At 34.4% G+C, this 15,965-nt stretch overlaps 1 protein-coding gene across 1 annotated transcript in view; it reads right to left on the bottom strand.

The window, feature by feature from the left end:
• LOC150091426 (macoilin) overlaps positions 1-15,965 on the bottom strand; it is a 301,613-nt gene that overhangs the window by 16,325 nt on the left and 269,323 nt on the right. The window contains exon 10 of the mRNA XM_090375398.1: positions 8,241-8,364. Coding sequence (XP_090231524.1) covers positions 8,241-8,364 — 124 coding nt within the window. The remainder of the gene's footprint in view (positions 1-8,240; positions 8,365-15,965) is intronic.

Below are 15,965 nucleotides of genomic sequence, written 5' to 3' on the forward strand. Positions count from 1 at the left end.
TTCTGAAGTCATGTTATTTAGTTTGCTGGAACTGATAACACCCTGACGTTCTAATCACACCATCACCTTATTAATACTTTCAAGCACTTTGTTAATTTCTGGTGGTTTTTCTTACCTTCTGAGTCACTCCTTATGTTACTAGCCTTCTGTCCTTTACTTCTTGGGTAATGTGCAACTGGAGCTTCCACCTCAATTCAAGCAGCCAGATCGTTTACTCCAAGACTGCCTCCAAGCAAAGGAACTAACTTCGAGCTTAGATTATGATTCATGAAAACAAGCATCCTTCTTCTGAAAATGCTGCTAATTCAAGGTTATTACTGGTAATCTTGCCATTTTCCCAGCAGTTTTCAATTGTTGCTGAGCTTACTTTCTCCACCCTAATCCAATACAATATACAACATATTTCAGTGTTAATGTTTTTAGAAATTCTAGCATGAACTTCTGAGTTCATAACACCAGCAATTAGCTCACAGTGACAGTAGGCTTTGAAAGCTCAAATAATGCCCTGATCCATGAGCTGAATTAGTGCAGTTGTGTTCCTTGGGAAATGTGACTCTGATCTTGCAATCTTTCAACTTCAGGATATCAGCCAAAGGATGAGCTGGACAGTGATCTAATAGTAACAGAGCCTTTTCTTCAAGTTTTTTGGAAAGCAAGTGGTGTCTCACCGATGGTACAAACTCACTTTCCGATCACGGAGCAAAAATATCACTCTTCATCCAAGCATTGGAGCTTTTTTTTTTTTTTTTTTTTTTTTTTAATAAATCACGAGTGTAGATTTCAACGTCGACATGCTTGAAACACCAGGGAACTTTGACTTTTACTGATGCAAATGGCTTTAGCTTGTGATTTCCAGTCTTGCTTGCACACAGCAATATATAGCAATTCTCTCTTTAATTTTCATGCCCCCTTTGTTTGGTGCCTTTTTAATATCCAGTAACTTGTCAGGAAGAAGTTTATAGTACACAATTGTACAACTGCTCATCTGTGAATTCACCATCTTGAATTACATTACACAGAAATTCAGGAAATGCGTCTGCTGCTGTAATGTAGATGCACAGTCTGCCTACAAAACTAACCTGAGATAACCCACGAGCCTTCCATCTCCAAAGCCACCCTTCAGAAGCTTTAAATGTGTCATCATCTCTACCAAGTAGCTTATGTATGTGCCTGTGCTTTCAAAATTACCCCATTTATCAGTACTCCTTCGCTACTCTTCTGCAGAAACCACTTGTATAAGGGGCCCACATCAAAGTTTTCACAAAGTCTAGTTTTCTTTCTTTGGAGGCCCACTTCATCTATGGAGTCCATGAACGAATGCAATTTTTCTTCCTTTTTCATTCGACTGTGGATTGTTCCTTCTGGAATTCCACATTCGTGAAATATACTGCATTTTGTTTTGCCATCTTAACTCTTTTGATAATCTTTTAACTTTTCTTCAACTGTATAATTTTTTTTTTTTTTTCTTTTGGTGGACATAATTTCAGTGCTATTGATTTGCTAATTTTACTGTGTATTTATTTCTGAGGAACTAGAATTTACAGTATTTTGAAATGAAAAAGCTAAATCAAAACCAAACTATCTGGCCTATCACATAGTGCCAAAGTGAAGTCACATGATTTATCCATAAAATCGCTTGTCAGTTCATGTATATTTTTGTCTAATTTAGCCCATAGCAGTTCTTGCTATCTTCAAGTATCTAAGTATCTAAGTGTAATGTCTAGTCAAAGAAAGGATATCATGTGATGTTTACAAAAATTTGCTTTGTGATTAATGTAACACACTTGAACTGTACCCATATTCCTCTCCAGAGGTAACTGTTCCTAATTAGCATTCCACTAATATACTCTTTGACCACTTTGAGCCGAGTGGTCAGGAGCAGGAGTGCAGTAGCACACGTTCCTTGAGTAGACCAGGGTTCAAGCCCGACTGCTAAATACGGTTGATCTGCCAACCCGCACTGGACCAGCGTGCAGATTATGGTCCATTTCCCTCAACATGAATTGCTGAGGAGGCTTCCATCCTACAGTGGGTTGACAATAGCTGCAGTTTACGTGTTTTTTTTTTTTTTTTTAATATACTCTTTTATTGCATCTCTAGCTGAGGGGAGAAACTGGGTGTCTATAGTAATTAGTCTCTGACAAATCCTGTTGTTTACAAAAATTACTGTGAGCTGAATACATCGAAGCAAATACACAGCCAATTTTTAGCTAACTTTTCCTCTAGGGAAATACAGTAGTAGAATGTACAGTATTCACTTTTTCCAGTTTCCAACATGAAATTGCTAGTTCTTTTAACACACCATTTTTTTTTCATAATTAGTTTTAAGGGAAATGATCGCACTCACTGTATATCCAAAACTGTGATATGAAGAGGCACATTATATCAAGGTTGCATCATATATATTCATAAATAGCTGTATATTTTCAGAGTTGGAGGTGTATCAAAATATCTTTTAGCTGCCCAGTTTACATATTCTTTGCATTGATTTAAATATTCAATTTGAAGTCAACAGGGTACAAAAACCTCTTCAGCCTTGCCCATTTTGTTAGGACCCTGTAAAGAATTAAAACTACCATATGGTACAAAAACACTGCATCTCTTTATTAGCTCATGTTTCTGAAACACAAGATACTAAAAGGATGTTTTTATCTCTCTATACTCATGACTCAAAGAAGTTATTTATTGAAAGGATTACTATTTCTTGAAGGTCACAGATAAGGGCAATGAAATTATTACTAATACTGGCAGTTCAGACTGATTGCAGCACTTTTCTCTACTTGGAAAATTTTGATAAATTATAGAATCCTATATCTTACTGCTGCCTGCATACACCACATGTCGAACTTCACCTTTCTGTATCATAATCACCAAATCTTTATCCAGGTGGGTTTTCCAAAACAATCTGTATTGGAACCAGTTTCTGGTTTTCTTAAGTAACATCAAAGGAGTTGATACAAGGCGTAATGACAATTTGCAGATACAGCCAGGCTTTGCATAACGAGAGTTCGATTAACGCGTTTTTCAGTTACTGCTAGTTGAAAAAAATTATACCACTTTTCATTTTACACAATGCAAATTTCCAGTTAACGATTTTTTTTTTTTTTTTTTTTTTTTGTGATAGCTGAAAAAGATCTGAATCGCATGCTAAGCTACCCACACATTGGACGGGCAATAAACAAGTGTTTGCCTGCTGCCCACCTCAGTGTGTTCCATCAACCGTTGGAAGCAGATGTGTTACTTGTTCATCTCACACTAATAAAGTCACATGGCAGACTTGTATTTAAAAATTCTAATTTTTAAATGAGCCAGGTGAAAATGTTATCGCAAAGGAGATAATGATAAAACAACTAGATGAAATCTTTCGTATCACAGAGAACCTCAAACAAAAGGTTTGAAGTTCTCTGCAATATTTATTTTGCCAGGGACTAGAGAAGATTGTTGTCAGTTATTGGAAATTGATTGATGAAAAAAAGAAAGCCAACACTGTTCAAATATTTCCATAACAAATAGTTTCTTCACTGTATTCTGTGCAATAAACATTTAATTCTATAATTATTTTCATTATATTTTACATTGTATACAGTTAAAGTTATTTAAAAGGTATTTTTAAAATTCTTGATGGATATTCCTGAAGGTGACCGACCAATTATAATTTTTCCTATTGATCATTATATTTGATTAATGTGTTTCCATTATGCGTGATGCACTCGCAGGATGAATTAATTGCCTTAATCGAGGCCGGCCTGTAATGTCAAGATTGGGAGAGTAATTAATGATTATCACCAAGAAGAACCCCTTTAGAATACTAAGAAAATGCAAGGTTGGGGAAAAGCTCAAAATAACTTACACTGGGTTGGGTTGAATTATAAACAGTGGAGGGAAAAAGGATTCGTGGGTTAGGATACAAGTGGGCATGAAGTACTTTGTATGATATACGCAGGTGGCAAGGAAGACCCATGGTATCCTATCAATTATTTATTGAACACTTGTTGGGGGGGAGGGGGAGGGGGAGGGAGAGAGAGAGTCACAATCTCACTGTATAAAGCAACTATAAAGCCACACAGGGTAGTACTCAAATATGGAGACCACACGTAAAACCCCCTTTCAAGGAGTTCTGTAGACAGGCAACTTTCTTGGTGAGATCTGCAAAAGGGTGCCCATATGAGGAAAGACTTTACATATGTGGGCTACAAGAGCTTGGTAGCCAGGCACCATGGAGGGATCTGAATGAGATATATAAAACCATGAGAGAGCAATTAGTAAAATGAATGAAAGCAAAATTTTCACTGCTATAAATTATTCCTGAACTAGGGTCCATAAACTCAAATTACAGGAAAAGTAGTTTATAACTTATATAAACTACTTCTCCTGTAATTAGACTAGACATAGAAAACTGCCTTTTGGCCAAAAACTTGTTAATTATTGGAATTAATGGAGTTACCTTCTTTGGTAAATGAGTCTGACAGCTTGGAGAAATTCAAAGGTCAGATGGATAGTTATTCAAATGTGGAAGAAGAATATATGTAGTTTATTATTTTTTAAATTTTTGACTGGAATAGCAAAAGACTGGGCTTCCTCACACTATATGGCTAATACTAACTCTTTCTCATCTTGAACATCTGACTTCCAGTACTCTGAAATTGAAAGAGTTGGCTTTTCTATTCTTCCAACAGGATGACAAATATTATAGCAAACATTATATTATAGCTTGAGTGGTTTCAAATAAAGAATATCCTTAAATTCACATGTCTTTTTTTGGAGCCACAACCTCAACCACATCAGGCCATTCAGAAAGGAGGAAGTTTGCATAAAGACATAAAAGTTAAGCACCATTCTGCATGAACTGAAATTAGTTCTAAAAAAGACAGTTGCAGAGGTTAACCAAAAAACATGTTAATCAGATGTACAGTAATACTCAGTTACTGTACATCTGATTACCGTACATCCAATGATACATATATTCACGGTTATGTACAGATTCACAACTTTAGCATTGTACTTTGTCATCCTTGTAAATAACTACTGTAATTGTATACTCCCCTGATCTCCATGATCATTTGTTTATTTATTTTTAAATAAAAAGCTAAGGTGTCTTATAAATCCAAAAGTGAATCCAAACCCTTTGTTTTGGTTTCACTTTCAGTTTAGCAGTCTTAAGCATGTCACAGTTGTAGTTATGCATTCTTATGTGACTAAGTGGTTTTAGTGTAACAATAACCTGTAGATGTGTTTCTATAATAGTATAGTTTCAATGTGGTTCAGATGAGTGAAAAGAGAAAATAAAGTGAGGATACTGTGGAACTGGTGGTAAGTTGAAAAAAAGACATGCAACTACCTTTGAAAAGAAAATGAAAAAAAAAAATAGGAAGAGACAAAAGTGATGAAAGCATGGAGTATATTGGCCAGAGTTAGGATAAGTAGAACAGTGAAGAATAAAGAACAAATTATGAAATGTGCAAATAGTATGAATAGTCAGTGGATTTGTTCTACTTGTGAGCATAGTAGTGTGCATAGGGGAAGAACCAGAAAGACTACTGAAAATATGGACTGACAAAAAATGTTCATCAGATTTCAGTTAACCTTGCAAAGAAAGATTCAAGAGAAAGCAAAAGACAACTATAAGAAACTGAAAATTTCATGGAACGAGGTGATGGTAGTAATTACAATTCTTTTAATCCAAGCTGGGGAAGGTTTGAAAGTTATTAACTCTGTGCAGATTCAGAAGCAACAACAGGTTCCCCAAATTGCTTTCTGAAATTATTAAGGCAGGGGGATACAATGGTAAACAAGTATTCAAGTGGACAAAATGGGATTATCAGTATTAGTAATGGCTATATGGTACAAAGAAACCTATGGCTTATGCTGCACCAGCCAAAAAAAATAAAAATAAATAAAATTAAATAAATAATAAGAAGAAAAAAGGAAATAGACACGCTATTCGTTTTCCCTCCTCCTATAGGTTCCAGTAATTTATAAACTTGCTGACCAAAATAAAACTTCCTGCAATCCAGTCTAAACATCTCTTTCCCATAACTTGAAATTATGCCCCCCCCCCCAAGTTCTAGAATCATTTATAACTGTGAAAATTTCATCCTCATTTATTTTACTATTGCCTCTCAGAGCCTTAAACACGTCAATCAAGTCACCTCTAATGTGCCTAGTTTCCAAGCTCTGCAATCCACATATTTGAAGTCCTTCCTCATAAGGATGTCCCTTTTGCTGATCTCACCAGGCAAAAGGGCTTATTCTGGAAGAAGATGCCCTCATGTACATATACTGCAATTAAGGAGAAGAAATTGCCTGGTTTCAAAGCTTCATAAAACAACCTGACCTTATTGATAAGCAGTAATGCTTATCAATAGTACCGAAGACTTCATCACTATCATCCCTTTATTTTTCATTTGTTCCTGCAACTCATAAATGAAATTGTCAGTAAGATCTTCTCTCTGAGACTTCAGCAGCTCATTCATATCTTAAATAACCACTTCCATGTTAAGGTGTCATCATGTCTAAAATTTCCACTATGAAAATTCTATAAACATGTTCATTCAATAGTAGTGAATTCAATTTGAGGCTATGTTTAGGATATCATAGCAACAATTGATGGGCTTTAAAAATATTTACTCACAGTGATTTGAAAAACAATGAAGTGTGGGTTATTGCAATGCTTTTTCAGGACTATTTTCTGCACTACTTTGTACCAGAAGTGGAAAAATATTTGTAAGCATATAAGGCATTGTTACTTTTCAACAATTCTTCTGTTCATCCATTTTCTCATACTGTGGATCTCGCTCTCAAGTAAAAGTAGTGTTATAAGTATTTCAAACTTTCTCCAAACACCAGTTCCCTACCAGTTTATGGATAAAGGGTCCCTTTTCACATTCAAGCAGTAGTATTTAGGAATAACTGGCTCAGGCTACTGCTGCTACTGACAGCAATAACTCTCATGCAGTTAAGAGGTACACCTTTATGGCAGTGAGAGACATTGCTGCAACCTAGAGAGATAACACACACAATCCACCATAAAAGGGCTGTTGGAAGCAGCTTTGCCTGCAGTTTGTCCATGAAAATTTCCAAGAAATGCATAAAAATGTTCATAGAATTTTCATTGTGGAAATTTTAGACATGATGAAACACCTTAACCTGGAAGGGGATACTGAAGATATGAATAAGCTGCTAGAGATCTTACCACTCACAATTTGATTAAGTTGTTGGAACAAATGAAAAATAAAGAAAGGGATGATAGTGATTATGAAGTCTTCAGTATCCTTTCAAAGAGCTTGAAACGCAAGTTTTTTTAAGAGAAATAATTGAGTTTGAAGAGACAATAGGAGTCACAGAGGATTCTGATCCTTATGTTGTTGGGGGGGAGGGGAGTTCTTTGTGATGTTACTGCTTGACAGAAAATTTGTGATGAAACGAAGGCAATTCATCAGCTTTCCTTGAATGAATTTTTCAAACCATATTAATTTATCAGTTATGTACAATAACTGTATTTATTCATATTTCATTTAAAAAAAATTAAATTATCTACAAATCTTTGGGAACATATCTCAGAAATTATGAGTTATGGGAAATTTATGTTTGGTTAATGCACAGTTCCAGGAATGCACTGCATAGATTAACCAAGCACTGGGTGTACTATTAAAGTCAAAAGCGGAGATGAACACGTGTAGCTGTAAACTAGGAATCCAAAATCACTGGAAATATATTAGCATTCTATAATAAATTAGTGTATGCAAGAAGTATTTTATGAGTATTATTAAGGCAGGGAGATACAATGGTAAACAAGTGTTCAAGTGGGCAAAATGGGATTATCAGTATTAGTAACGGCCATATGGTACAAGGAAACCTAAGGATTATGCTGCACTAGCGAAAAATAAATAAATAATAAATAAAATTAAGTAAAGTAAATAATAATAATAAGAGAAAAGGAAATAGACAAGCTATGCATTTCCCTTCTCCCGTAGGTGACCTTCGAATTTTCCCAAACTGTCGGCCTCTACCACCCATGTGGGTAACTTATTCCAGTAATTTATAACTGGAGTATAGTATGCTTGATGAATAAGGGCTTTAGGAACCTAACATATTTCTCACATGAGAGGGACAAAAATAATTACACACAGCACAATTAGTTTGAAGTTTTCACTTCTAAGAAAGAAAATGGTGAAGGAATGTTACTAGTATGTATCAAATTTCTGCTCAGTATATTAACCATATTAAATGAAAATATTTACCTCTGCTTCCCTCTCTACCTGCCTAAGCTGTTCTTCTCTTAATTTCAGTTCTCTTTTCAGCTGCTTAACATCAGTCTCAAGGTCGCGTCTCCTAGCTTTACAGCTTTCCGTACATTCTCCAGCTCTAAAAAAAAAAAAAAAAATTTAGAGCATAATTAGACTCAGTTATTATCAACAGCATTAAAAATGGAATTCCTGACTTATAACATGACTATAGCAACTAGTAATTGCTAACAAATTTATATGAATAATGTTAAAACTGTTAACATATTGGTATATGGGAGATACGAGTTGCCTCCTCAATTAAATCAAAATTTGCACCCTTTACCTGTATTTAATTTTGATCACACACACACACACAGAGAGAGAGAGAGAGAGAGAGAGAGAGAGAGAGAGAGAGAGAGAGAGAGAGATTCTGCTCTCACTGAAGATTAAGCACCAAATCCTCAAGTACTAAAGGCTTGGATTCAACTTAGAAGAGACAAATGCTGTTACCCGTGGTCTAAATTGCTAACATCTTTTTAAATTGTACATCACCAGACTAGCTGTTTCAAAGATTACTGACTTACTGCTGTGCCGAGCCATTTTAGTACCCGAGGCAAGAATGAAAAATTGCACCCTCCCCAAAAATATATATATATATAAAAAAATATGACATTTAAAATACATTTCTGGCACACATGTTAATAAAAATAAAAGGATGACAAAAAATAAAATAAAAACTGTTTAGAGTGATTTTTATTCTCATAAGCAGCATTTATTATAAATATATAACAGATTTATTTATGCATCATTCATTTCAAAAATAGTAGCATCCCAGATAGCACTGGCGAGCAGAGATCTGTATCTGTAAAGTGGCATAACAAAGATTTTCTTCTGATGACCTTCAAACCACACATTATTTATATCGTCTTGCAAAAGCAAGATGATAAACGGATTGGAATAATCAAAATGTTTGAAATTATTTAAATATTTCTTTTGACCTGAGGATGGCTTCTCATCAGTTGGCAGATGGTCACTATTAGCAAAATAAATTCAAGGAAGAAGTGGACAAACTTGGAGTGAATTTAGGGATTTTTTTTTTTTTTTTTTTTTTTGGCTGATGCTGTATAAGCTTGCTCTCTTGTATCGTATGCCTCTGCTAATGCTAACATACCAAACTGTGAATAATGTATTTTGCCAGCCAAGTAAACACCTAAGCTGTATATGTGAAGAAAAGATGGTGACTTCCATTTAAAACATTGATTTGATTTTAACTATAGCATTAAAATATCCCTGCAATCCTACAGTATTTTGTTGCATAGGGCAAATGTGGCCCAATTCTAGGTTAAAGGTAAACATAACAGTCGCATTTTTAAATGGAGATTTTACTTTCATACACTTCCATCTCTCGGCATGGATTCATGAAGGGGAGATTCTGCCTACTACTATGGTAATTATGACGGGGTTATAAAGTACTGACGTTATATACAGTATACCAAAATCCAGTATACCTGGATTTTGGTAAGGCATTCAACACAATTCCTCATAAAAGACTATTGTATAAAATACAGCAGATTGGGAAAACAAAGATGATCAATCAGTGGATTAGGGGTTGGCTTGAAGGGCAAGAAATGGAGGGTGATTATAAGTCAGTATTCTTCAAAGTGGAATGAAGTAGCATATGGGGTTCCTCAGAGATCAATCAGTGCTTGGATCTCTTATTTCTCATCTTCCTAAATGATAGTGATAAAGAAATACAGAGGCAGCTGTCAAAGTTTGCTAATGACCTTCAAATTTGGTGGCTGGACTATAATTGCTCATCACTTCTTCACCTCTTTTTTTTTTTATGGAGTGGGGAGACATCGACACTTCTCCAGTTAAGGGAATAATTCCTGAAGTAATCATGTTATTAACATTACTAATGATTGGATGTCCTCAACTGCCACCTCTTTCCCCCTTCCCCAGTACAGCTGGATGTGAACCACATACTCCTAGGGCTCTCTTGCACACACAAACCGCTTCATTAGCTTTTCAGATAGATGTTTGTTTGTTATTTGGTTTTTAGGAGCATTAGCAACTAAGGCCATATTGCTCCAGGAATATGCGGTGGTCATTCCCTTGACCTTTCCGCATCCTCCGTATTTGGTGGTGACGGGCTCGAACCCCGGTCTAATCAAGAAGCGTGTGCTACGCACTACTGCTCCTTCCCACCTGGCTACGGAGGCACCCTCAGATAGATGTTTCTCTAATATCAACTATTAAAGTTATTTTATAGTAGTTCAGCTTGCCTTTACTATTCTCCCCTGGTACCAACTGTAGTTCAATAGTAAAGATTGTTTCAAAATATTTGTTCAACTCAGCAACCACATTAGCTGGACTGTTAATTATAGCACCTATTTAATCTTGTAAAGGGGCCCAATTGAATTTATTCTCTGCTGTTTTGCATATGAGTAAAACTCCTTTTCTGTTCTTAGCACCCTTCAAATTTTCATACTTCGTTTTTGCAACCCCATCCCATCAGTGGCTTTATATTTTCTTATAAAGCAGCGTTCCACAATAGTCCACTATGCCATCCTTTGTTTTGCTCGATTAATTCTTTCTTGATTAAAGAAAATTAAAGCTCGATTAAAGCTACTTTGTCATGCATCTAGCATCTTTCTTCTGAGGTACTTCTCAATTCTTCCTTGCATCAATTACCACTACTAATACTAAATTGGGATGAATGTGTTTATGGCCTCCAAGATAAATTCTTTAACCCTTTACCAGACAAATTGGTAGTAAATGTCCACTGAAGTGGCTTAAATTTGAAAATAAAAATCTATTAAAGTGATGTCAATATGAATTTTAATATTCCTTCATTATTAATTTGAATTTTGATTTGTATCATTAATTCTTTTGTTATAGAAGAATTTTTGCCATAAAAAAAAAAAAATACACAGAAAGTTTCTTTTAGCTTTGTGAGCCAGTTCTTGTATATAATTATCAAGTGCTTCAAAGTAGGAATTGAAAATTAGCTGCATCTGTAGGTCCAATAAAAGATGGGCACTATCATAACCTTTGAAACAAAGTGAATAGAAATGTTTGCTAACATCAGCAGTTATGTATGCAGCAAGGGGCAACAATCAATACAGGAAGCAGTATTTTTTTTCCAAATTTTTGTTTCTTTCAAGTGTTGCTCACTAACAGTGAAGTGTTACGAAATGACGTGTGAAGAGCATCAGAAGAGATTTAATTAATTTTTTAAAAAAATAATTAAAAATATACATTTTCAATATAAAAATTGAATTTTCACAGCTGTGCTCATAAAAGATTGAAAATTACAATGCCATCATAAAAGGGAACAATTTTAAATTATTTCACAACTTTTTTCCAAACATAATGGTGGAAGAAGTCCATGTACCTGCTAATGTTATATTTTTCACATACCCAGTAAAGGTTTAAACACTTCCTATAATACATTTAATATCGCACACTATATAGTAATAGTTAATAGAATTCAAGAAATCCACCATAGTCATCCTTCCTGTAACTAAAGCCTTGCCCTTTTCCTTTGATGACCGAAATTTCTTTGGATGCTACCTATTTTATGACATATTTACTTCCCACTATCACTTCCTAAACTGTCATACTTTTGATACTGCCTGGTTCGTTGGTGAGAATCAGGTCAAGAATATTTGAGCCCCCTGCACTTTATTTACGTGTTGAAATAAATGTAACACAAGTATTCTCGCTATATTCATTATTGCTTCCTTTATCTCATGATTTTGGGGAATTTGGTATCAGTAAGTTTTTATTATGTGAACAGGCCATATTGCAGATGACATGTTAAAACAGCGTTTCCCATTATCACTTCCTAAACTGTCATACTTTTGATACTACCTGGTTCGTTGGTGAGAATCAGGTCAAGAATATTTGAGCCCCTGCACTTTATTTACGTGTTGAAATAAGTGTAACACAAGTATTCTCGCTATATTCATTACTGCTTCCTTTATCTCATGATTTTGGGGGATTTGGTATCAGTAAGATTTTATTATGTGAACAGGCCATGCAGATGACATGTTAAAACAGCGTTTCCCAAATTGGGGTCCGTAGACCAGTTCCAAGGGGGAACCTGAAACGGATCCTCTGGAACTGGTAAAATTATTTGTCCTATGCATAGCAAATTGATGATAAAGTTATTTTTTTTATGTAAAAATAAGAAAAAAGTTGAGTTGTTTTAAACATAAAACTTTGAATTTTATTTTCAGAAAACAGGGTTCATACATATATACACACACGGAGAAACATACATATATATATATATATATATATATATTTTTTTTTTTTGCCACCTTGTGTACTTTTCATTTAATTTCCATTTTACAGACACTATTTATTCTACAAATCACACATTATTTATATCCTTTTGCTTTCTCTACTCCTGCACTGCATATTTTGGAATATTAGACATACTATAACTTTTGTTATTTTCCTTTTTCTACTTATTTTGCTTCTTAACTGTTATATATATATATATAATATATATATATGGGTATTCAAATGTAAACCCTTAAAGGTAATGTTTAAAGAGTTACATATGAAAAGAGGTATACAGTTGATTAAATGGTTTCAGCGAATGCAAGATTAATAAATCAGGTATGACAGATGCACCTAAAAGCAGAAAGCAGCATTAGAGGATGCAAGAGTATATAAGTTGTATTAATGTATTGAATTAAGTATGCAATAAAAGGATGTGAAAGTTACAAAAGTGCCAGTAACTAGAAAAAGTGTAGGAGATTTTCAAAAGATTAAAGAATGTTAATATCCTAGAGGTTATGATGAATTAAGAAAATTATGGGCTGAATTGCCAAGCCAATATAAAGCAGGAGAACTGTAAAGTAAAATTAATATATCAAAATACTAACAAAATGAAAATGGTATAGCTGTCATCAGATATGGGGGTGAAACAATTTTAGTAAATGGTCTAATAAAGGGTAATGCAAAAATGCTTGATCTGATGTCAGCTGAAATAAGTATCGATACATGATCAGGTATTTCATCAGGGGACTACACCCGACCATGTATCAGGAACTGCATTTCTATACTTGTCCATAGCAGAAGAAAAGTGAAAGGCCAAAAAAGCAACGAAAATGAAATTAGCACTTTCTAATACAGTATGGACAAGGTAGTCCTAATGCAGTGTAATTTATTTAGGTAAAAATAAGTATCGAGTTGGGATAAAAATGGTTAATATCAATGTGTTTAATATAAATATGTAGAATTTTTAGTGCAGGATTTAATTTTGTATAGATTAAAAATCAATGTATTTTAAAAATAGATTTAGAACAAGCAAATTGTATAAGGGTGAGGTATTAAATTGAGGATCGGGAAAGGAAAAAGGAGTATTTTAAATAAATCAAGACGAAAAATAGCAATAGAAGTAGGAACCTTCATGTCACCCTCGTATTACACTAATAGTTTAACTAACAGGAAGAACTTTAGAATTAGACAGCAGAAAGATAAAAAGCATAGAAAAAGTTATTAAATATAACACTAAGCTTGCTGGGTTGTGAAGCCCAACCTTATAGTAAGGGCTCTGGCATTTGTAAGCATTAGTATAAAAGGGAGATAATACCAAATGCTTTGTATGTATTGAAAGTAAAAATGTGTGTGTGGAAAATGTCGAGAAACAAATCTAAAACGAAACCGAAAGTATGATAAGACAGCGAAAGTGTAAGATACCTGGAGTATTTCAAGAAATGTGAAGCGAAAATGAGCTGGCAGGAAAAATAAAGGTGGGGAGATGAAATTCACAAATTCAGTAGTGTAGATGAATACTTGTAGGCTTCAACCAAATGAGGAATATATCTACATGATAACACAATTTAAAGCAGCAAAGTGGACTTAATAGTAAGCTGCGAAGAAATTCAAAATAGTGGGAAAATAGTAACCTCTATAATCGTATTTAGAATACAAGTGCATGGAGATAATTTATAATTAGCATTGGAAAAAGAAACGGCGATGGAATATTATAGCTTTATTGTGATAAAATCATACAAATTAAATATTTCCGTTAATATAAAGATAATTATATGGTGACAAATCTACCATACTCTGATGCATTTATGACTTTATCACAGTAAAGCCATACTATTCCAATCGGGTTTCTTTTTCCAACGCTAATTATAAATTATCTCCATGCACTTGTATTCTAAATACGACTATAGAGATCAGTATTTTGAATTTCTTTGCAGCTTACTATTAAGTCTGCTTCGCTGCTATAAATTGCTTTATAAAGTGGCTCACATCTGGTGGGTATGGACTTGGCACACCCAGGGTCCCGAGCTAGATATCATCATCATCATTCTTCTCTTTCTTGGTGATTCCCCCCCCCCCTCTCTCTCTCAGTAACTTTTATTTTTGGCTGGTGCAGCATAAGCCTCAGACTTCCTTGCGCCATATGGCTAGTAATAATAATAATAAAATAATAATATATTGCTCATTTGGTTGAAGCCTGCATGCATTCATCTCACTGCCTGCTCATTTTTGCTTTGCATTTCTTGAAATACTCCAGGTATCTTACACTTTCACTGTCTTATCATACTTTTAGATTCATTTCTCGACATGTTTCGACACACATTTTTCCTTTCAATACAAGCATTTGGTATTAGCTCCCTTTTATACTAACACTTACAAATGCCAGAGCCCTTACTATAAGGTTGGGCTTCACAACCCCAGCAAGCTTAGTGTTATATTTAATAACTTTTTCTATGCTTTTTATCTTTCTGCTGTCTAATTCTAAAGTTCTTCCCGTTCGTTAAACTATTAGTGTAATACGAGGGTGACATGAACGTTCCTACTTCTATTGCTATTTTTCGTCTTGATTTATTTAAAATACTCCTTTTTCCTTTCCCGATCCTCAATTTAATACCTCACCCTTATACCATTTGCTTGTTCTAAATCTATTTTTAAAATAGATTGATTTCCTATCTATACAAAATTAAATCCTGCACTAAAAATTCTACATATTTATATTAAACATATTGATATTAACCATTTTTATCCCAACTCGATACTTATTTTTATCTAAATAAATTACACTGCATTGGGGACTACCTTGTCCATACTCTATTAGAAAGTGCTAATTTCATTTTTGTTGCTTTTTTGGCCTTTCACTTTTCTTCTACTATGGACAAGTATAGAAATGAAGTTCCTGATACATGGTCAGGCGTAGTTCCCTGATGAAATACCTGATCATGTATTGATATTTATTTCAGCTGACATCAGATCAAGCATTTTTGCATTACCTTTATTAGACCATTTACTAAAATTGTTTCCCCCCATATCTGATGACAGCTATACCATTTTCATTTGTTAGTATTTTGATATATTAATTTTACTTTACAGTTCCCCCACTTTATACTGGCTTGGCAATTCAGCCCATAATTTTCTTAATTCATCATAACCACTAGGATATTAACATTCTTTCACCTTTCATAAATCTACTACACTGTTTTTTCTAGTTTACTCTACTTCTAGTTACTGGCACTTTGTGTAACTTTCCCATCCATTTATGCATACTTAACTCAATACATTAATACAACGTATATATGGGTTTGCAAAATTGTTTTGATATTTAAAGGGAGTCCGTAGATCTCGGTAGTTTCGGAACCACTGTGTTAAGATAGTTGATGCTGTGCTTGATTTTTCTGGACATCTGATATTTTCGTCTTGCAGAAATAGTAAAGGAGCTGTACAGTTCAA

The sequence above is a fragment of the Mastigoproctus giganteus genome, chromosome 1 (assembly GCF_048544385.1).
Source record: "Mastigoproctus giganteus isolate SK-2022 chromosome 1, ASM4854438v1, whole genome shotgun sequence".
Taxonomy (NCBI): domain Eukaryota; kingdom Metazoa; phylum Arthropoda; class Arachnida; order Uropygi; family Thelyphonidae; genus Mastigoproctus; species Mastigoproctus giganteus.